We start from the raw sequence: 23228 nt of genomic DNA on the forward strand, positions 1-23228 counted from the left end.
GTAAACTTTTCATTGTTACTGTTTATTTGCATTAGATATCGGAACAAAACATTTGAGTTTGTAAAAGTTTACATTTCTATGTTATGTGTCCCTGCAATGCAATGCATCCTTGATATCCATTTTGTTTCGGTTTACAATCTTTTTACAAGTTGCTTTACGTCGCACCGACACAGATAGGTCTTATAGCGACGATGGGACAGGAAGGGGCTAGGACTGGGAAGGAAGCGGCTGTGGCCTTAAGGTACAGCCCCAGCATTTGCCTGGAGTGAAAATGGGAAACCACGGAAAACCATCTTCAGAGCTGCCGACAGTGGGATTCGAACCCACTATTTCCCAGGTTTACAGTCTTTGCAGTGGGCGGGGGGGGGGTCCCCATTTTCACACAAGGCAAATGCTGGGGCTGTACCTTAATTAAGCCCACGGCCGCTTCCTTCCAATTCCTAGGCATTTCCTATCCCATCGTCGCCGTAAGACCTATCTGTGTCGGTGTGACGTAAAGCCACTAGCATCTTTGCAGTGGGAAATTAAGATCGGGGTTGGGAGAGGGTAATTGTCTTTCTTTCTTTCTTTCTTAATCTGTTTACCATCCAGGGTTGGCTTTTCCCTCGGACTCAGCGAGGGATCCCACCTCTACCGCCTCAAGGGCAGTGTCCTGGAGCTTCAGACTCTGGGTCGGGGATACAACTGGGGAGGATGACCAGTGCCTCGCCCAGGCGGCCTCACCTGCTATGCTGAACATGGGCCTTGCCGGAGGGATGGGAATATTGGAAGGGATAGACAAGGAAGAGGGAAGGAAGCGGCTGTGGCCTTCAGTTAGGTACCATCCCGGCATTTGCCTGTAGGAGAAGTGGGAAACTACGCAAAACCACTTCCAGGATGGCTGAGGTGGGAATCGAACCCACCACTACTCAGTTGACCTCCCGAGGGTGAGTGGACCCCGTTCCAGCCCTCGTACCACTTTTCAAATTTCGTGGCAGAGCCGGGAATCGAACCCGGGCCTCCGGGGGTGGTAGCTAATCACACTAACCACTACACCACAGAGGCGGACACAGAGTAATTGTATGAGTTAATTTAATTTAATTTAATTTCGTATGGCTATTCCTAGCTTGGTGCAACCCTTGAAAGACAGACCCTCCAACGAGGGTGAGCGGTATCTGACGTGTATGGGAACTGCGTGTTTTTGTAGTGAAGGATAGTGTTGTCCGTGGTGTGCGAGTTGCAGGTATGTTGGGGACATTGCAAACACCCAGTCCCCGAGCCAGTGAAATGACCACTTAAGCTATGGTTAAAATCTCCGACCCGGCCGGGAATCGAATCCGGGGCCTCCGAATTGAAGGCGACTATGCTGACCATTCAGCCAAGAAACCGGACATCTTGTCTGAAGAAGTCACCTTTTCTAAAGAAAGGACCCGTTTTTGTATATCGTCCTCCTGGCACCCGATTCGACCACAGATAGGCCGCCGTCTCGGTGACAGAATGTCTGTGTCGTGTTGGGGGTGGATTTGTCGTCGTGGAGTGGGCATAATCCATCACACTCGTGCATAACTGAACCAGCAGGAATGTCAACGGGTATTCGAACACTATATGGATTTTATGTTAGGTTGTTATACCCTATCGAGTTGAAATTCTTGAATTTTAGCAGGCTAATCATCCAATCCGCACATCTCAACTGATTCGAGACTGGTTTTCGAGAAGACAGGATATCGAACTGATAGGCTGGCCGCATCACTCTCCGGACATGAACCCAACTGAGAATATGTGGGCACAAGTAAAGAAGCATATGGAGAAACACTGGCCCTATTCTCCTCGAAGTCGCCCTGAGGATCTGTGGAAGGTCGTCCAGGATTCCTGGGTTGTCGTGAAAAGACAAGTCGAATCTATGCCCACTCGATTGCAAGATGTGATAGAGTTGGGAGGAAGATTGACTAAATATTGTTATCATGGATCTTTTTTGTTTTCGAAATTTTAATTTTTGAGTTATCTAAGGCAAACGCCCGTAAGTTTTTTGTTTACACACGATATAACTTTTGTTGAGAATAATATTTTTCTTTTCTATTTGCAGCCATCATGACATAACGAACAACGATAAAGTCATAACATAATAAATGTATAAATCTGGTGTCAGGGGCGTTCGCAGAGGGGGCGATTTGGTGATAAATCCACCCCCCTTCCCCCTGAAGTTTTGAACTTGTGATTCATTGTGGCAACAATGTACATGATGATTTCATGTAACTCATTGTTTTGTTTTTAATTTGAACTACGTATTTGCCAACAATGTGTTTATGCTTCCATTAATAAATAAAAAAATAAGTTTCTCTTCTAAAAGCAATCATCCTGAACCAACGGACTGCACTTAACATTTCGCGACAGTGATATTTTCCCAACAATACATCGAGTGCTGAAAACTGTTTGCTGTGTTACTGGTAAGCACTGCCACACCAGAACACTTTTTCACCCCTGAAATATTTAAAAGGTTATTTGCAGAATATGACTGCAAAGGAAAGATTGAATGTGTTAGCTATTTTGTGTGTACACAAAGAACACGCGACCGTAGAAAATATAATCCATGAGCTGGCCAAAAAACCCAACATCTACTATTGTAATGAACATGAATTCAAATGCGTCTTGATTAAATAATTGTGTTATTTTGAAAGTTTTAATTTAGTGTTTCTAATTTCACAATATGCACCCAACATTATTTTATAGAAGTCCTCAAATTTAATAACCCTCCGAAATAATTTCTGCGTAAATTATACAAATAGTCATAAGAGAGGAAGGTCCAAATTTATTTTGTCTCTCTCTCTCTCTCTTCAAAAAGGCACTATGTTGTGTTCGAACGCAGGATCTCATGAGTAAGAGTTCGCAACTTCACCACTAAACTGCAATAGAAACATGTAGAACTCGTCCATTTCAAGTTTATAACTACAGATATCAGGCCACGTCAGACCGTGGTCCAACAACACGTAACATTGCCTGTCTCCGAAGAGTACCGAGGAAAACTTACGTTCTACAGAGCTGCCACTTTTATTATTGCGAGCAGTTCCGCAAGCTCATTTTCATGTGTTTTTTTCTTTTTCTGGAGACAAGTTTCGTGGGCTATTGGCAACCATGTTCTTAAATACCGAAAACGATACATCATCGCATGAGGTCACAGGTGCATACTTCAACACATGGATGTGGCTGACAGAAATATCTACCACTGACAACTTCAGGTTAAAAATTACTTAAATACATTTTATAATTCTCCTTACAAGGTATTCAATCAAATAGCATTTGGCGTGGATGTAAATTTTATGTAAAAATATGTAATTCTTTTAAAATAGGTAGGCTAGTAATGTGCGAAATTTGTTCAAAGGTGTGGTGTAGTAGCCTAATTCATGAACAATTTGAGTTTCCAGCAGACGTCACTAAATTTTTTATTTATTCCAGAAAACACATTGATATGCCGAAAGCTATGGAATAGTTGTCTAGTACCATATAGGCCCTTCTCTAGCTCGGCCAAATGCAGTAACTCATCGTGGCATCGATTCCACAAGTGGAAGAAACACCTGTGGTGAGATACTGACCCATGCCGTTTGGATAGCTACCTGTATCTTCCTGTTATTTACAGGTGCATAGTCTTGGGGGTGAATGGTCCTCACCATCACGTCCCGTAAATGCTCGACAAGGTTCATATCAGGCGAACGAGGAGGCTACAGTAGCCGTTGAAATTGTCCAGAACGCTCGTCGAACGATTTCTGGATCACTTGGGCTCGAAGACACTGTGCATTATCATCTCGTTGTTGTACGAGTACGTGAAGTCCACGAAGGGCTGCAAGTGGTCAGCAAGCAGTTCAACGTAGCCGTCATTGGTCAACGACCTGTTCAGGTTGATCAGCAGATCCAACCCATGCCAAGTGAACACCAAGCCACACCGATATGGATCTACTACCAGCCTGTATGCTGCCTTGTTTTCAATTGGGGTCCATGGCTTCATGAGGCCTGCGCTATATCCGAACCCTACCATCAGCCTGAAAGAACTTGATCAGTGACTCATTGGACCAAGCTACATGTCGCCAGTCCTCCAGGTGAGACGTTATCTACCAATCAATCAATCAATCAATCAATCAATCAATCAATCAATCAATCAATCAATCAATCAATCAATCAATCAATCAATCAATCAATCAATCAATCAATCAATCAATCAATCAATCAAAACCTGCATTTAGGGCAGTCGCCCAAGTGGCAGATTCCCTCTCTGTTGTTTTCCTAGCCTTTCCTTAAATGATTGCAAAGAATTTGGAAATTTGTTAAACATCTCCCTTGGTAAGTCATTCCAATTCCTAACTCCCCGTCCTATAAACGAATATTTGTCCCAATTTGTCCTCTTGCATTCCAACGTTATCTTCATATTGTGATCTTTCCTACTTATAAAGACACCACTCAAACGTATTCGTCTACTAATGTCATTCCACGCCATCCCTCCCCTGACAGCTCGGAACATACCACTTAGTCGAGCAGCTCATCTCCTTTCTCCCAGTTCTTCCCAGCCCAAACTTTGCAACATTTTTGTAAGGCTACTCTTTTGTCGGAAAATACCCAGAACAAATCGAGCTGCTTTTCTTTGGATTTTTTCCAATTCTTGAATCAGGTAATCCTGGTGAGGACCCCATACACTGGAACCATACTCTAGTTGGGATCTTACTACAGACTCATATGCCCTCTCCTTTAGATCCTTACCCCGATAACCATATGCAGAGATTTATTTACAATCCCATTTATGTGTTTACCCCAATGAAGATCTTTCTTTATATTAAAACCTAGGTACATAGAATGATCCCCAAAAGGAACTTTCACCCCATTAAAACTGAGAGGACTTGTTCTATTTGTGAAACTCAGAAGCCGACTTAACCCCGTTTATCATCGTACCATTGCCTACTGTCCATCTCACAACATTATCGAGGTCATTTTGCAATTGCTCACAATCTTGTAACTTACGGCATTTATTACTCTATACAGAATAAAATCACCTTCAAAAAGCCTTATCTCTAATTCCTGAGCTCTTCTGCTCCCATATCGCACTGGCGTTAAAGAACTTCCTGCATTGAATATGGTTGCGATTTTAGCCAGTGTGGTTTGTCTGTTACCACAGATAATTCTAGCCAGATGCCGCTAATCGTGATCATTAAACATCCGTGGTCGGCCACTGCGCTGTTCACTGTGGGGTTTTCTGCCTTTCATGAAGTATTCCCGATACACACGTGATACCATCTATCGAGAAATATTAACTATCCGCACAGCTTCGACAATGGAATTCTCCATTCATCTGGCCCCCATTATCGTGCCGCTTTCGAAAGATGATATTTCATATCGCCTTGCCACGACCAGCACAGACTGTGTTTACAGTCAGATCACACCTGATAACAGGTCTGGGCACTTTCAAGACTTCGCGGTACCATGGCGCCTCCGACTATTAGCTTCAAATACTGTTATCCCTTAACTTTTGGCATGTAACTGTATTTTTTTGTTGTTGAGAATAAAATCTTTCAATTTTCACATTTGAAGCCAAAAACTAATGGTAAAGTCATAAAATAAAGTGGAATAGATCTAAAGGAAAGGAGCACGATTTGCGAAGGAAGAATAATGTTACGAAAATGTTGCAAAGTTTGGGCTGGGAAGAGTAAGGAGACGAGCTGCTCGACTAAGTGGCATTTTCCGAGCTCTCAGTGGGAAGATGGCGTGGAATGGCAGTAGTAGCCGAATAAGTTTGTGCGGAGCGGAGAATAAATATACAATATATACAATATACAATATATAAATATACAAAAGGACAAACTGGGGAAAATATTCATTTATAGGAAGAGGAATTAGTGATTGGAATAATTTTTCAAGGGAAACATTCGATAAATTTCCAAGTCGTTTGAAATTATTTAAAAGAACTAGGTAAACAATTGATAAGGCCTACATGCAGATCAACGGTTAGTGAATTATCTTCTTTCGTCAGCGTAATTTTCTGGCGAGATGTAATACTGTTGTGCAGTTTAAGCGATATCTGTACACCGGATGCTCCTTTCTGTGTATTCAGTATGCGACCATACAAGATGTTGAAATAAGTTCCAAAAAGTAACAGTTTTGAAAAGTGAATTATTAATATAAAAGAAGAATCATTAATAATCATGAGTAGGCCCTACGGTATTTAACTGAATCGTGATATTGCCATTTTTAAAATATTTGTATTGATGTCGCACTCATTTAGATAGGTTTTCGGGGACGATAGGGTAGAATACAGCTGGAAGTGGGAAAGTAATGGTCGTGACCATATTACAGCTTCACACGACCCGTACCGCGCAGCCAACTCACTCGGTAGGCAAAAGTCCCTGAACGAGGAGATTATTATCATTAAATGCCTTTGCTGGCGAGACCTAGTGTTTACAGTGCACTGTGTTTTCTGATATTTTGTTACTTTCAGTGATCTGTCTCAGTCTTATCGTTGACTTCGACAATATGAAAGTGACTGAGGTATGAGCGATGCTAGTAATGCAATTCCTTATGCAGCCAGTCCCTGCTATGAATGGTGTGAAAATGTTGCTCACGGGGTCTGTTTGTGCGTGCATTTCGGTGCGCTTGGCAGACTGATAAGTAATAGCAACTTCTGGCTGAGTGAAGAAAGCAAAGGGAAACTACCTCACTCCTCATTTCCCTAGTACGCCTCTACAGTGATGCGCAGGCCATCTATGACAGCTAATGGTGGAGCTGTTGAAGATCCAGCCAACCTTCTGACTGAGGACTGAAAATACACGTACATTATTATTATTATTATTATTATTATTATTATTATTATTATTATTATTATTATTATTATTGTCCGACTCGTTGGCTGAATGGTCAGCGTACTGGCCTTCGGTTCAGAGGGTCCCGGGTTCGATTCCCGGCCGGGTCGGGGATTTTAACCTTCATTGGTTAATTCCAATGGCCCGGGGGCTGGGTGTTTGTGCTGTCCCCAACATCCCTGCAACTCACACACCACACATAACACTATCCTCCACCACAATAACACGCAGTTACCTACACATGGCAGATGCCGCCTACCCTCATCGGAGGGCTGCACTCGGCTAGAAATAGCCACACGAAATTATATTATTATTATTATTATTATTATTATTATTATTATTATTATTATTATTATTATTATTATTATTATTATTATTGAGTGTAATATAGACCGCACTGCAGTGGGGCGTAGAATGCAGCTGTCAGGTGGGAATCAGTTGATATAACGGAACCTAAGTATAGGAAAATACGATGGTGATCAAGTCACGAACGGATTGTTGACTGCAATTGCACTAGCGTATGCTGCATTGGTAGCTTTTCTATGTCTTGAGGTATTAATTGTGTGAAGTGAATGAAGTATACAATCTTAAAACAAAACACGGTCAACATAAACATCCATGCCAAATGGACTCTAAACTGCAGCTCACTGGGCGAGTTGGTCGTGTGGTTAGGGGCGCGCACCTATGAGCTTGCATCTGGGAGATAGTGGGTTCGAACCCCACTGTCGGCAGCAATGAAGATGGTTTTCCGTGGTTTCCTATTTTCACAACAGGCAAATGCTGAGGCTGTACCTTAAGGCCACGGCCGTTTCCTATCCCATCGTCAACTGCTATAGTAGCAATGCTCACAGTGTGGTTTGGAGGGGAGGTATCCGGACAGGAATGCCGACGGCAGTGGCCAGCCCTGCGAAGAGCTGCAGGGCGAGCCAACGCTAGCCACGGTTAAACCGAAGCCTGTTCTACATGGTGGGTTGGTTTGCATATTTAGAATATTGTTTCTCTCAGCATCTGCAGTAAGCATTTCTGGAATATGTCGTATGCACAGCTTGTACTGTTGGCAATCAAAGTATTTTCGTTCCGAACGTCCTCAATCTCTCATATAGGCCATTTTAAATTTGCCTACATCTGATACATTTCGTTCCGTCCTATTCTCAATTGAATATAGTCATCTCTTACAGGATTTATTCTTCCTTTCTTAGTCCATTTACCGTTCAGGGTTACCTCTACCGCTTCAAGTGCAGTGTCCTGGAGCGTGAGACATTTGGTCGGGGATAAAGCCTAGGAGAAGGACGGGTACCTCACCCAGGCGGCCTCACTTGCTATGCTGAACAGGGGCTTTGTGGTGGGATGGGAAGATTGGAAGGGACAGGCAGGGAAGAGGGAGGGAAACGACCGTGGCCTGAAGTAAGGTGCCATTCCGGTATTTGCCCGGATAAGAAGTGGGAAACCACGGAAAACCACTTCGAGGATGGCTGAGGTGGGATTAGAACCCCCGCTCCCCTCCACTCAGCTGACCTCCTCAGGCTCAGTTGACCCCGTTCCTGTCCTCGTACCACTTTTCGTTGCAGAACCGGGAATCGAACCCGAGCCTTGTGGTGGCGGGGGCAACTAATCACACTAACCACTACACCACAGAGGCGGGCCTACAGAATTTATTAATTTAAAAAGTATTATTCATAATTGTTTAATACTGATATTTTTCTGTCTGTCTGTCTGTCTTTCTTCTTCTTCTTCTTCTTCTTCTTCTTCTTCTTCTTCTTCTTCTTCTTCTTCTTCTTCTTCCGCAGGCTGAGCTCAGTTGGTAGAGCGCTGGCCTTCAGAGCCCAACTTGGCAGCTTCAATCCTGGCTCAGTCCGGTGGTATTTGAAGGTGCTCAAATACGTCAGCCTCGTGTCGGTAGATTTAAGGGCACGTGAGAGAACTCCTGCGGAACAAAATTCTGGCACCTCGGCGTCTCCGAAATCTGTTAAAAATAAGTTTTTTAAATAAATGCTATTTGTTCGGGGCGTCGACCTCGAAAGATATCTTGCCCCTACTTGCACCATATGTTATGAACCTTCGTGTATAATTGTGGAAGTGTAAAGCGTTGAATGTGAGGAAAGGAACGTTAAGGAGGACACAAACACTCAGTCCCCAGGCCAGAGATATTAGTCATTTACAATTAAAAACCCCTGATCCGGCCGGGAATCGAACCCGGGGCCACCGGGTGACAGGCGGAAGCGTTGCCCCCTACACCGCGGGGCGGGACTAAAAAGCAGTTATAGGACGTAAAGCCATTATTATTATTATTATTATTATTATTATTATTATTATTATTATTATTATTATTATTATTGTCAAGCCTTCAGGTCGGAGGTTGACTGGATCCTCGAAAAGCGCCACCAAATGTTATGTGGTTATAGAGAAATCCGCAAAAACCGAGGAATGCGCCATGATGAGGCGTACAAGGTATAATGTAGCGTGAGGTAACTTGCCATTGCTTTCCTCGCCTGGACAGAAAGTGCTATCGCAATACGACCAGCCCTATGAGTAGCATCTTCAGGATCACTCGTATTTCAGCTGCTCCCACGTAACGGTTAGCGCTATTAGTAGCCGTTCTCAGAGGTCCAGTTTGGATTCCCGGAACTGCCAGAAATTTAAGAATGGCAGGAGGGCTAGTATGTGGTTAAAATGTTATAATGGGGATATTCCTGAAAAGAGTTGCGCCACCTCGGTATGAGGAAAGCAGTTTACTTACAGCCATAAATGAGACTGATCGAGAGTCTTGATGATATTGCTCTACATAATACCGAGCTCGATAGCTGCAGTCGATTAAGTGCGGCCAGTATCCGGTATCCGGGAGATGGTAAATTCGAACCCCACTGTCGGCAGCCCTGAAGATGGATTTCCGTGGCTTCCAATTTTCACACCAGGCAAATGCTGGGGCTGTACCTTAAACAAGGCCACGGCCGCTTCCTTCCCACTCCTAGCCCTTCCCTGTCCCATCGTCGCCATAAGACCCATCTGTGTCGGTGCGACGTAAAGCAACTAGCAAAAAAAAAAGCTAGTAGCTCTACATAATTTATTTTATTAATATTCTACGTCTTCCTGTAGCTTGATAGATGCAGTATATATTCGTCTCTCACCTGGCATGGACCAGACCAGTTGGGGCCTGTTCCACGAACGAACTTTGCAACTTTGCACTTTTCAGTTCAGATTTTTGTTCCACCATCACTTTTCAGATTTATAGCTTGCAAAGTCAAAAGTTAGGAATCTTTTCACTTTTTCAGGCCTGTTATGTTCCTCCATTGGTTCAGAAATGAAAAGTGCTAAGAAATGAAGTGGAACGTTTCAGAAATCTTGCAAAGATATGATTCCCTCTTCATCTGTTAATTAACAAGTAAGTTTCTCGGCGTAGAATTTGGTTTATTGATATAAACATGTTACGACGAGAGCTTTTGTTATCATCAAGTGAGGACAGTGATGATGAATCCAACAAGAGAACGTACCAAGACAGGAATAATTTTCATAATCTCACTTCGACGGAATTTCGCGAGTGTTTTCGTGTTACCCCAACACAAGCTGATTATATTCTTGAAATGATCGGTCATTTATTGAAGCCTGAAAGAAAAAGAAGTCAATCCCTCTCCGAAAAAGAACAAATTCTTATATGCTTACATTGGATAGGAAATGGTGCTCAGCTGCACGGTGTAGTAGCAATGCATGGGACATCAAAATTAATTATTTGCAGTACTGTTACCAAAGTCGTAGATGTTATTGTAAATGTAATATTTCCTAACATAGTATGCTGGCCTGATAATCCACATCATATAGCGACAGAATTTCTAATGAAGGATGAATTTCCTTCTGTGTGTCGATGTTTTGACGGTACTCTCGTTAATATTGATGCTAGTCATCATTTGTCCCGTTTCTCCTCGACAACATCCACACAGCCAGCTTCTTGTAATAATCTTTCTTTCCCATGATCAAAACTTTAGAACGGTACCACAATTATACCGTCAAGTTCGCCGCGAAAAATAAAGCATTCAAATCATGGAATATTATACAGTTTGCCCGTGGAATTAACTTGATCGGATAATTCATTCGCAAAGACTTTTCACTCTGCGATGAAATTGAAAAGTGAAACCTAGATCATGGTGGAACAGAAAGACTTTGCACTTTGCAGGAAATGAAAAGTGAAAAGTTGCAAAGTTCGTTCGTGGAACAGGCTCCAGACTTGACGTGTACTCTATGGAAGTTGTGGGTGGTGTTGAGTAATGATTCAGGGCAGAACTAGTGGATGTACGTGTTACAGTAGCACAGTCCTCATCTTACCTAACATCACGTTTCAGTATAACGCTACCCTTGGCTTTTGGGGTTTCTTCATATCCGCATTACTTCAATCAGTAGCGTAGCCAGGATTGCCGATGGTGGGGGTTAAAAAATGATGGTAGAACACGATGAAGGTGTATAAATGACTTGTAATTATAAGGACACTGATATAAGTGAATTACATATCTGTTGGGTCTACAATTATGTCCCTGAATGGTTGTTTTTTTTGTTTGTTTTTTGCTAGTGGGTTTACGTCCCACCGACACAGATATGTCTTATGGCGACGACTTTCTTTCTTTCTTTCTTTCTTAATCCGTTTACCCTCCAAGGTTAGTTCTGAATACTTTTATTTTTAAAAATTCCATTGAGCGGGGGGTTCTAACACCCCTCCCCGGCTACGCCCCTGTCTTCAGTGGTGCTACTTGACGATCAAACCAGCCGCCGGACCGATCAATTAACATATCCTTACAAAAAAGTAAAGACTGATTATGTTTCGTATTTTGTGCAGGTAATTGCCTAAATCTCAATCTTCACTGGTAGAATCATTAATTTCTCTAATTTTCACGTCACCCTCTGACATCATGATGTAAATAATTAGTTTCACCGTCGTATTTTCCTTATGACAAGTGTCATTATTTGCAACAAGACCAAACTCGGTGGGACAGATTCATAATTTGAAAATCGCTCGCATCCTGTGAACGACACTGACCAGTGCCAAAGGGTTGGTATTACATTGGAAACACACTGTAAGAGAAGATAAAGGAGAGTCTTGTACCTGCTCACTCTGAGAACTGCAGGTAAACAAACTGGTCGGCATGATGGCAGGCTTGTATTGTATTGTACTGGAGTGGCTGTTGGGGAGGCCAGACGCCAGAGACAGCCAGCAATAGCAGAGGGAGCCAAATAACTTTTAGGAATCAACATGGCATTTTGTGTTTCAATGCACCTATGACACCATACATCGGTTACGTTGAAATGAGATCGTTTACTTTTCTTTTACAATTTGCTGATGATGATGCTTGCTGTTTAAAGGGGCCTAACATCGAGGTCATCGGCCCCTAATGGTACGAAATGAAATAACAAAAAATTCAAATTCATCCACTGACCAAAAAAATAAAAAATGTCATGAAGAATGAATGGATAGACATGAACCCTACAAAAACAAAAACAAACAAACAAAAACAGTGGATCAGACACAAAAAAAAGATCGTGAATAATACCATTACTGACCAAGGGACCACTTACAAAGCACAATGATGCTTGATGTCTAAAGGGGTGCAAAATCCATGTCTAAGGCCCCACAGAATGGTACATGTCGCGAGTAAAGTAGAACCATGGTATTTGTCTTGTTGGGGTACTAATCAAAACTAGCGAAGACTCACGGTGTTCCACACAAGATGGTACTACTCACAAGTATTGCACTTCGTACAGGGAACGCAGACCTATGGTGTTTCTCACACAATGGCGCCACTCATAGCCAACGCAAACCGATGAGGTTCCTCACCTAGGTGTACTAACCACAGGGACTCGCACTATCCCGTGGTGTTCCTCACATAGTGGGTACTAATCACAGGCAACGCAGACCCACGGTGCCGCTCATATAGCGGTACAACTCGCAGGCTACGCCCAGACCCGCGGTGTTGCTCACGTGGGTACGACGCACGGGTACTGGAAACCCACAGGAGAACCCCCTCTTGCTGTACTGATCACAAACCTATTTCGTACCTAATGTAGTGGTACTACTCGCAAGTACAGGCAACCCATGGTGTTCCCCGCATGATGGTACGAATCAAAAGTAGTTTCATGGTCCTAATTCAATAATCCCTTGGTCACCCCTTTTAGTCGCCTCTTACGACAGGCAGGGGATACTGCGGGTGTATTCTACATGTGCGTCCCCCACCCGCAGGGGGTAGTGTGTTTGGTCCGCGAGAGGTATTTTATTTCCCTCAAGTCCGCCGGGAAGCCGGTTAGGACCCCCCCTATCCGCCACCTGGGACGCGCCACGTGGAAGTATCACCTCTCCCCCTGCTACGCCTGCGTAGTAGGTTCGTGGTACAATTTGCTTTACGTCCCACCGAACCAGATAGGTCTTTTGGCGACGGTGTGACAGGAAAGAGCTAGGAGTGGGAAGAAGTGGCCGTGGCCTTAATTAAGGCACAGCCCCAGCATTTTCCTGGTGTGAAAATGGGAAACCACGGAAAACCACCTTCAGGGCTGCTGACATTGGGGTTCTAATCCACTAACTCCCGAATACTGGATACTGCCGCTACCGAGCTCGGCGAAATTAGATCTAATTTGGCACAAGGTAATGAAATTATCTTGTGATGTCTGATAGACAAAATTTAGTCTGAACATTGATCTCCAGAATTCTAATCTTATACAGAGCAGAGTATTCAGAGAGTCGCTGTGAACTTAGGGCAGGCCTGTTCAGATTTTGCGCCCCAGTCGCGCTATTCAGGTGTGCCAACAAGCACCACAACTAGACTATCAGAGTCACTGGCACCGTGGTGAGGGTCAGAGACCTCGCAGAGCGGCTTTCGAACGCATTTTTCAGAAATCGCCGCTTTTCCTATCCTTTAGTGCAGACGTGTGTAGGAACTGTATCGTACTGTGCATGAGGATTGGCTCTGTTTAACGGCCGGATACCCTTTCAGAAGAGATGTGTGTTCATTATTGCGTATACCTGTGGCAGATGGTTTTGTGTGTGTGTGTGTGTGTGTGTGTGTGTGTGTGTGTGTGAAGAATATATTGGGACAAACAGGGAGTTCGTGGGGATGACAGTACAATTACGCCCAGCTACTACGCCCGAGGAAGTGGAAAATTTAAGAAACAAGATTTCCACTTCAATAACCTTCTTAAACGTGAAATTTAAAAAAAAACAATCATGTGGATTAAACTAAATATTTACGTTAGTCTCTCAAGTTATAAATTCGTTTCAACTGATAATAAATCAGCCATTGGGAGGAGTGGAAGGTAAAGGCTTCCATTATCCGTAACCTCAGTACTTGATGGGGTAGATTGATTAGCTCTACGCCGGGCCGCCTTTGCCTCCAGTAATTAACCTGGTACTCATTTTTGGTGTAGGCTGAGTGAACCTCAGGGCCCTATTCAGTGTGCGATCAATGGTTGAGAACAAGTTGGATGAAAACGAGTGCGGTGTCAGACAACAGAGGGGCTGTCAGGACTAGATTTTAAGTATGCGCCAAGTAAATGAAAAGTGTTACGAGATTAATAAACGGTGTCGTATGAGTTGCGCCGAGTAAAAGTTGCGCCGTGTTAAAATCAGTAAAACTTGCGCCGTAGTCATTAATCATTCCAGGAACTAGAAGTCTTGTTTGGGAATTCCACAGGGAATGAAACAACGCTGATAGAATGAACATTTGCGACGGAAAATTGTAAATTTCAGTTATTGTTAAGATTAAAAAAGCTTCTTCATGACGCTGATGGAACGTAGGCTTCCCATCACTGTTCCGGGGGTTAAATCTACGATCACTTTAGATAGCGTTTATCCTGGACAAAGCTGGCGTTCAAAATATTATTTCTGATTTCTACATATTTATATCAGCATCACTGTTTGAAACAATTTAATTTGTCATTTATTAATCTTTTATACCCAGGGGAATGCGACAGGCCTCGCCAGGGCACACAATTTCCTTTCTTTGGCAGTAGCTATGGTTCATCCTTGAGCCCTATCACTTCATAAGGGGTGCATGTCGGGGAAACGTAGGGTGAGACAGTTGTTTTTTCTTTTCTGTTTTCACTGGTCATTCTTTACTCAACAAATTCGCTACATTTCATTTTCCATCCATTAATCTTTGTCCGCAAAAGCACGTCAGATATCGCATTCGGCAGTATTTTCTTCCTTTAGCGGTATCCCATTATTCATTCATTCTATTCCTGACCTTGTCAGTTAGCTACAAACAGGCTGTGGATATTCTTCATAAGACTGAAAGACTGATTCCATGTTTCCACACTTGGTTTGTAAATTAAGTCAAACTACGTAGTTATACACATTTCACCCACTGATATAAATACGATGCAGGTTTTCTAAATGTGCAAGAAACCAACATTGATAGAGTGAATACCGACCTCGATAGCTGCAGTCGCTGAAGTGCGAACAGTATCCAGTATTAGGGAGATAGTAGGTTCGAACCCCACTGTCGGCAGCCCTGAAAATGGTTTTCCGTGGTTTCCCATTTTCACACCAGGCAAATGCTGGGGCTGTACCTTAATTAAGGCCACGGCCGCTTCCTTCCCACTCCTAGCTCTTTCCTGTCCCATCGTCGCCATAAGACCTATCTGTGTCGACGCGACGTAAAACAACCAGCAAAAAAATGATAGAGTGAATAATAATTTTAATGTATTAATTTCAAAATCTCAGTACTACAGATATTCACAGACATTCCTTGAACTTGGAAATAACCCCCTGCAGTGCAGCGCAGGTAGCAGATGCTTAAGACAGCTGTCAAACCACTTCTACCCCCGGCGGGGAATCTCCACGGCGCAAATTTTACTCGGCGCAACTCATACAGAACCTAATAAACACTATGCTCAAGTTTCGTTATCTTTTTTTTCTATTCGCTTTACTTCGCACCGACACAGATAGGTCTTATGGCGACGATGGGACAGGAAAGGGCTAGGATTGTGAAGGAAGCGGCCGTGGCCTTAATTAAGGTACAGCCCCAGCATTTTCCTGGTGCGAAAATGGGAAACCACGGAAAACCATCTTCAGATCTGCCGACAGTGAGATCCGAACCCTCTATCTCCCGAATACTGGATACTGACCGCACTTAAGCGACTACAGCTATCGAGCTCGGTAGTTTCGTTGATCTAGAGTAGGCATATGCCATAATACTAAGAGAGAAGACTTAGTCGTGCTGAGGGATTATGGGATCAAGCGTAGATTATGTAAGACATTCATGTCGACAATTGGGCTATAGTGAGAATTGATGAAGTGACGATATTCAAGGTGTTTACAGGAGTTAGAGAAGGTTGTAATCTTCCACCCTCTGTTGTTCATAATTTACATGAACCATCTCTTGAAAGGTACAAGGTTATCTGCAAAAGCTAAGCATTCAAGGTGAATTTTGTTTTCAAGAAGTCTTTAGTTTCTTTTCATTTCATTCGCGTACCATTTTTCCAAAACTAGATAGAATTTTTACGTCACACCGACACAGATAGGTATTATGGTGACGATGAGATCTACAAAAAGGCCGGGAGGCATTCACTTAGGTGGAAATATCGATAACTTGATCTAAATTGCAGACTATGCTGAAAGCATGAAATCCAACATTTTGGAACTTGAACTTGGAAAAAAAGGTGCAATGCGATGATTTGGCAATTAGCCTTTTCAAGACTGAAGTGATGCCAGGGGAGAAGAAGCCTAAGGGGATAGAATGTCAGGTTGGGAATAAAAAACTGGAACAGGTAGATCATTTCAATCACATAGGATGTGTGTTCTCACAGGATGGTAGTATTTTTTTCTAGTTGCTTTACGTCGCACCGACACAGATAGGTCTTATGGCGACGATGGGCCAGGGAAGGGCTAGGAGTGGGAAGGAAGCGGCCGTGGCCTTAATTAAGGTACAGCCCCAGCATTCGCCTGGTGTGAAAATGGGAAACCACGGAAAACCATTTTCAGGGCTGCCGACAGTGGGGTTCGAACCTGCTATCTCCCGAATACTGGATACTGGCCGCACTTAAGCGACTGCAGCTATCGAGCTCGGTCAGGATGGTAGTATAGCAAGTGAAATTGAATCAAGGTGCAACAAAGCTAATGCAGTGAGCTCGTAGTTGCAATCAACAGTATTCTGCAAGAAAGAAGTCAATTATCATTACACCCATCTGTTCTCAGCCCAACTTTGCTACAAGGGGATGGACTAAGGATATATACCAGACACACCGAGCAAGTGGCTGTGCGGTTTGCGTCACGTACTTGTGATCTTGCATTCGGCAGATTCGAACCCCACTGTCGGCAGCCCTGAAGATGGTTTTTCATGGTTTCCTATTTTCACACCAGAAAAATGTTGCGGCTGTACCTTAATTAAGACCACGGTCGTTTCCTTCCCACTCCTAGTCTTTTCTATCCCATCTGTTTCGCTACGGCGTAAAGCAAATTGTAAATATAAAATAAAAAGTAAATTCACGGACATGAATGTATCAAGACTAATTGCTGGTACATACAGGTGGGAACAATGGAAGGCGGTACACGGAATGAGGGGATTGAGTCTAAGTTAGGAATAATAATAATAACAATACCGGGCGAGTTGGCCATGCGGTTAGGGGCGCTCGGCTGTGAGATTGCATCCGGGAGGTTGTGGGCTTGAATCCCACTGTCGGCAGCCCTGAAGAGGGTTTCCGTGGTTTTCCATTTTCACACTAGGTAAATGCTGGGGCTGTACCTTAATTAAGGTCACGACCGCTTCCTTCCAACTCCTAGGCCTTTCCGATCCTATTGTCGCCATAAGACCTATCTGTGTCAGTGTGACGTAAAGTCACTAGCAAAAAAAATGGCGTGTGGTCTCCGGAGAGGCCTCGTGCAGATCTTTTGATCTGACTCCCGTAGGCGACCTGCGCGTCGTGATGAGGATGAAATGATGAAGACCCAGTCCCCATGCCAGGGGAATTAACCAATTGTTGTTAAAATTCCCGACCCTGCCGGGAATCGAATCCGGGATGCCTATGACCAAAGGCCAGGACGCTAACCATTTAGCCATGGAGCAGGACAAGTTAGGAATGAACTCGATGAATGAAACTGTACGCATAAAGCGGCTTCGTCGGTGGGGCCATGAGAGGCGAATGGAGGCGGATAGTTACTTAGGAGAATAATAAACTGGGTCATGGAGGGTAAGAGAAGTAGAGGGAGGCGTAGGCGACGATGGATTGACCGAGTTTAATTATTTAAAGATAAGTATGGAACTACACGAGCCCAGAGAGCTAGTTACAGAGGATTGTGGAGACTTAGTTCATTCACAGAGCCTTGCAGACTGAACGCTGAGTGGCAGAACAGTTCAGAGGGCCAGGGTTCGATTTCTAGTCGGCTCGGGGATTTTAACTACGTACAGTTAATTTCTCTGTCTCGGCTACTGGGCGTTTATATCCGTCTTAGTAAACTTCTCTTCGTCTACAGACAATACATCACTCCATACAAGAACAGTAAAACTGGGCCAAATCCGCAACAGATACCAACACCAATAGGCTAAATTAGAAAACTTCCACAAAGAAGAAGTGGAGTTTTATATCTTTGTTTCAACATTTGGGGATTATCTGGTGGGTTCCTTTAGTTCCTACATGGCGTTGAATTATTCTGGTATGGGGAAACACCAGTGAATTTGGAAATCAATTTTAAATCTTTTGGTTTTACGCCCCTTCAATTATTATCGATGGCAAGAAAGTTGGAAGTCCGAAAATTTTGCCCATAAATGTGGTAAAGTAGCCTTTGCCGAGATTTCAATTCCGCGACTTTTCAGTTGAGCACAGATGAGCGCCTGAACATCTACGCTACTTAGCCATTCCCTTGGCCTTCAAAGTAATTTTAACTACAATATTATTTTCCTGAAATATTTATTGGCTATTCCTCTCAAATCGACCTGTATTCTCACTTTCCGTTGTACTTCCTTGAACTCTGCGCTGACGCGTTCTTAGCGTTCCCCTTCACTACACAACAATCAAATGCTCTCGCCGGAGCTCTTGACCGGCATGTACCATGTCCTTTACACGTGGTAACAATAACTGAAGGTATTTTCGTCAAATTTCATTGTTAGTAAAGTTTTTTACAACTGCCTTTACGTCGCATCTACACAGCTAGGGAAGGCCTAGGAGTGGGAAGGAAGCGGCCGTGGCATTAATTAAGGTAAACCCCCAGCATTTTGCCTGATGTGAAAATGGGAAACCACGGAAAACCATCTTCAGGGCTGCCGACAGTGGGTTTCGAACCCACTATCTCCCGAATGCAAGCTCACAGCTGCGAGACCCTAACCACACGGCCAACTCACTCGGATTGTTAAATAATAATAATAATAATAATAATAATAATAATAATAATAATAATAATAATAATAAAGATTTTAGCCGCTCAGACTGTTGAGGCGCTGGCCTTCTGACCCAAACTTGGCAGGTTCGATCCTGGGTCAGTCCCGTGGTATTTCAAGGTGCTCAAATACGTCAGCCTCGTGTCGGTAGATTTAATGGCACGTAAAGGAACTCCCGCGGGACTAAATTCCTGCACCTCGGCGTCTCCGAAAACCGTAAAAATGTAGTTAGTGAGACGCAAAGCCAATAACATCATCTAATAATTTTTATTTCCCACTAACTACTTTTACGGTTTTCGGAGATGCCGAGGTGCCGGCGACATCGAGGCGAACACCTTCAAATAGCACTGTACTGAGTGAAGTTCGAACCCGGGTATTCAATTTCAAAAGGCCAGCAGACAGTTTGATTTTTTGTTTGTTTGTAACTTGACACAGATAGGTCTTATTGGCGAGGATGGGACAGGAAAGACCTAGGAGTGGGGAGGAAGGGGCCGCGACCTTAAGGTACAGCCCCAGCATTCGCCTGGTGTAAAATGGGAAACCATGGAAGACCATCTTCAGGGCTGCCGACATTGGGATTCGAATCCACTATCTCCCGGATGCAAGTTCACAGCTGCGCGCCCCTAACCGCACGGCCAACTCGCCCGGTCGGACAGTTTGATACTAGAGATTACTATTGTATATAAATCTTAAAAAGCAACGGCGGATTCTAGGCTTTTATATTCGACGCCACTCATGTCTTGTTATCTCTTAATCTTCGACAAATACGTCAAATCGTGTCGGTAGATTTACTGGCACGTGAAGGAACTCATGCGGGACAAAATTCCGGCACCTCGGCGTCTCCGAATACCGTAAAAGTAGTTTGTGGGACGTAAAGCAAGTACCATTTTTATTATAATGTTTTAATGAAAACATTGCGTTTGTAGTGCTAAACAATTCTACTCGATTTAGTTAAGAATAAGAACAATGACCAATGGCTTTTAGTGCCGGGAGTGTCCGAGGACAAGTTCGACTCGCCAGGTGCAGGTCTTTTGATTTGACGCCATAGGCGACCTGCGCGTCGTGATGAGTATGAAATGATGATGAAGCGAAATCAACCATTTATGGTTAAATTTCCCGACCATGCCGGGAATCGAACCCGGGACCCCTGTGTCCAAAGGCCAGCACGCTAACCATTTAGCCATGGAGCCGGACACCATGATGCTGATATTGGTCTTACAGCTGTCGAACAGGAATGCTTCGGAGTGGATTAGAACCAAGTACCTGTTTCAACTAGAGTTCAGTAACCGGCTAGACATTAAGGTGTGAGTACAGGCAAGCACAGCTGATCGGTCGCAGTGTGCAGTATGTACAGTACTCTCTCTTTCTTCCAACTTGTTTACCCTCCAAGTTACGAGGGATTGTTCCTGCACCGTCTTCTACACACACACACACACACACACACACACACAAGGGGGACGTCAGACAACAAGGAAACCACTACATCAGCACCATACACATATTTTCTTGGATTACTCCCTATGTTTAAGCGGTGGCCAAGTGTCCATCATCTAATAATAAGAATATGGAAAACAGGCGTTTTTTTAAATTTTCACACTGGACATCAATGAAAAATACTTCCACATTCTTGTTCCAAATCCAGACAAATGCTGGGATGATGGCATTCTTAAAGGTCTCGGTCAAGAATTTTAATTTTTTTTTCGTGACAAATAAAGAGTACAATGCTAATAATAATAATAATAATAATAATAATAATAATAATAATAATAATAATAATAATGTCACTATAACACAGGGAAACACACAGTTTCTACACGCAGAATGCTGATGGCGAAAAGGGTTCTTAATATAAATACAAAATAGTAGTGTACATACCCAGCGCGTAATGGGAAGTGGGGTAAATTAACAGCGTGTCTCAAAACCGTAGCAGGTAAAGCGATATAACTAAATGGGTACTGCATTATCACTATATTACTGCCAGTGCAGTCTCTAAATTGCAATCTTACCAAAACCTGCTCATGTCTTCGGTTGTCCTGATGTGGAAATTCACACTGAGATAATGTTGTTCCCTTGTAAGGGCTGGAAGTTATATGACTTACCGATATAAATATTAGATTGAAATATTCTAGACGAAGGCCCAACCCTGCAAACTTTTGAATTTTTGATAAAGGGGATGGATTACAGTCTATATAAACAAAACCGACATAGTAAAATATTGTAATATGTTGAAGGGTGTTGTCTTCAAGTTTAGCCTAACTGACAGGTTAGATTTCTACAAAGAATGTTAGGTGTTAAATGACTGTACTTACGGAGCTGTGGCTGTGTGGATATGATCTTGGAGATCGTATCGTGTGCCTGAAGAATAGAGGATTGTTTGGTGACATCCAGTTCGATGATAAAAAAGCGTTCCTTGCCACACTTTTCCGCGAGCTGCTTCGCTCCTGGTCCGTTGGGGTCCAGGCACCCGGCGAACACTGTAAGCCCCAAGCGGTGACTGTGAAGTGCCAAGGAGTATCCGAGCCCGGAATCGCACCCGGTGATTAACACTGCATCACATTCAGTACCCGACAAGCGCACATTTCTGCGCCAGAAGTGAGCTAGTGCTAGCAGCAGGCCCAGTCCGCACGCAGCCGCTGTAATACTGCACCCTCCCCAGCGGCGCACTACACAAGCAACAAAGGTTAAACCCGCAGTTAAAACGAGCTTCTCCTGCCCCAACCTCAGGCGGCGAGACAGCGCTGACCCCATCGTGCAACAAACCTGACACGAATGTTCGACTGGGCACATAGAAGAATGACCTCGAACATCATAGTTTGTACCAGCAGTGCCATCTTGAGGGCGAAACAACAAACACACCATTCCGTTTGCTGGCAGCCTTTGAGGGAGAGCGTTCACCCTTCCTCTCGTTCCTAGTGACAGATCGTGTGCGTAAAATATCGCACTCAGTTGAACAGGCCATATATCTCGTTCAGCAGAGGGAATGTCATCAAGGTAAATGATAAGGTTGCCGGCACAATAGAAAAATGGTGCGAGAATTTGAATTAATCTTCCTCCTGTCTGCGTCAATAATATCTACGTCACACATATCAAGGGACTTGATATACCATTTAATCCTTAACAAGATGCAGACTGCGACCTTTGAACCACCAGAGTGTACACATGGAGTGTGTGTAGAATATGAGCACGCGATAAGCATGAGCACATACGTCAGTGGGAGCAGGTCACACGAATTGGAAGAAGATGATCTTCCTACGAACTAGATATTCACTATCATCATAAATTCTCTGAAGGGTCGATAAATTGTACATATTCGGTTGATAAATAAGTGACCAGTTATAGCTTAGTGGTGGGAATTCAGAGGCTAGCCTCTTTTCCCTTTGACGGGTACAATTGTGTATAGCAAAGTCAACTGCACACACACACACACACACACACACACACACACACACACACACACACACACACACACACACACACACACACCGTGAAGGCCTCTGGTAGGGTGTTTAAAGGCTTCTATTATGCATAATCTACAGAGTAAGTTGGCTGCGTGGTATGGGCCACGTAGCTGAAAGCTTGCATTCGGAAGATAAAGGTTCGAACCCTCCACCATTGGCAGCCTTCAACATGGTTTTCCGTGGTTTCCAATTTTCACACGAAGCAAATGCTGGTGCTGTACCTAATGCAAGGTCACGGCCGCTTCGTACACAGTCCTTGCCCTTTCTTATCCCAATAACTAGTAGTATTTACTTTACGTCCCACTAACTACTTCCACGGTTTTAAGAGATACCGAGGTGCCAGAATTTTGTCCCGCAGGAGTTCTTGTACCTGCTGGTAAATCTACCCACATGAGGCTGGAGTATTTGAGCACCTTCGAATGTGACTGGACTGAGCCAGGACCGTATCTGGTGTTATACCGTCCGAACCACACAATCCGACTCTTATCTGAGCTAGTGTGACAGATGTGCATGCGCCGAGCTCGACATCCAGTACTCGGGAGATAGTGGGTTCGAACCTCACTGTCGGCAGCTCTGAAGATGGTTTTCCGTGGTTTCCCATTTTCACACCAGGCAAA

The 23228-nt window shown here is 43.7% G+C and overlaps 1 protein-coding gene across 1 annotated transcript in view; it reads right to left on the bottom strand.

Annotated features, from left to right (window-relative positions):
- Window positions 1-21969, bottom strand: part of LOC136863866 (estradiol 17-beta-dehydrogenase 2) — a 191792-nt gene extending 169823 nt beyond the window's left edge. Inside the window, exon 1 of the mRNA XM_067140226.2 lies at window positions 21463-21969. Coding sequence (XP_066996327.1) covers window positions 21463-21940 — 478 coding nt within the window. The 5' untranslated portion in view covers window positions 21941-21969. The remainder of the gene's footprint in view (window positions 1-21462) is intronic.
- Between the last annotated feature and the right edge of the window lie 1259 nt (window positions 21970-23228).

The sequence above is a fragment of the Anabrus simplex genome, chromosome 2 (assembly GCF_040414725.1).
Source record: "Anabrus simplex isolate iqAnaSimp1 chromosome 2, ASM4041472v1, whole genome shotgun sequence".
NCBI lineage: Eukaryota > Metazoa > Arthropoda > Insecta > Orthoptera > Tettigoniidae > Anabrus > Anabrus simplex.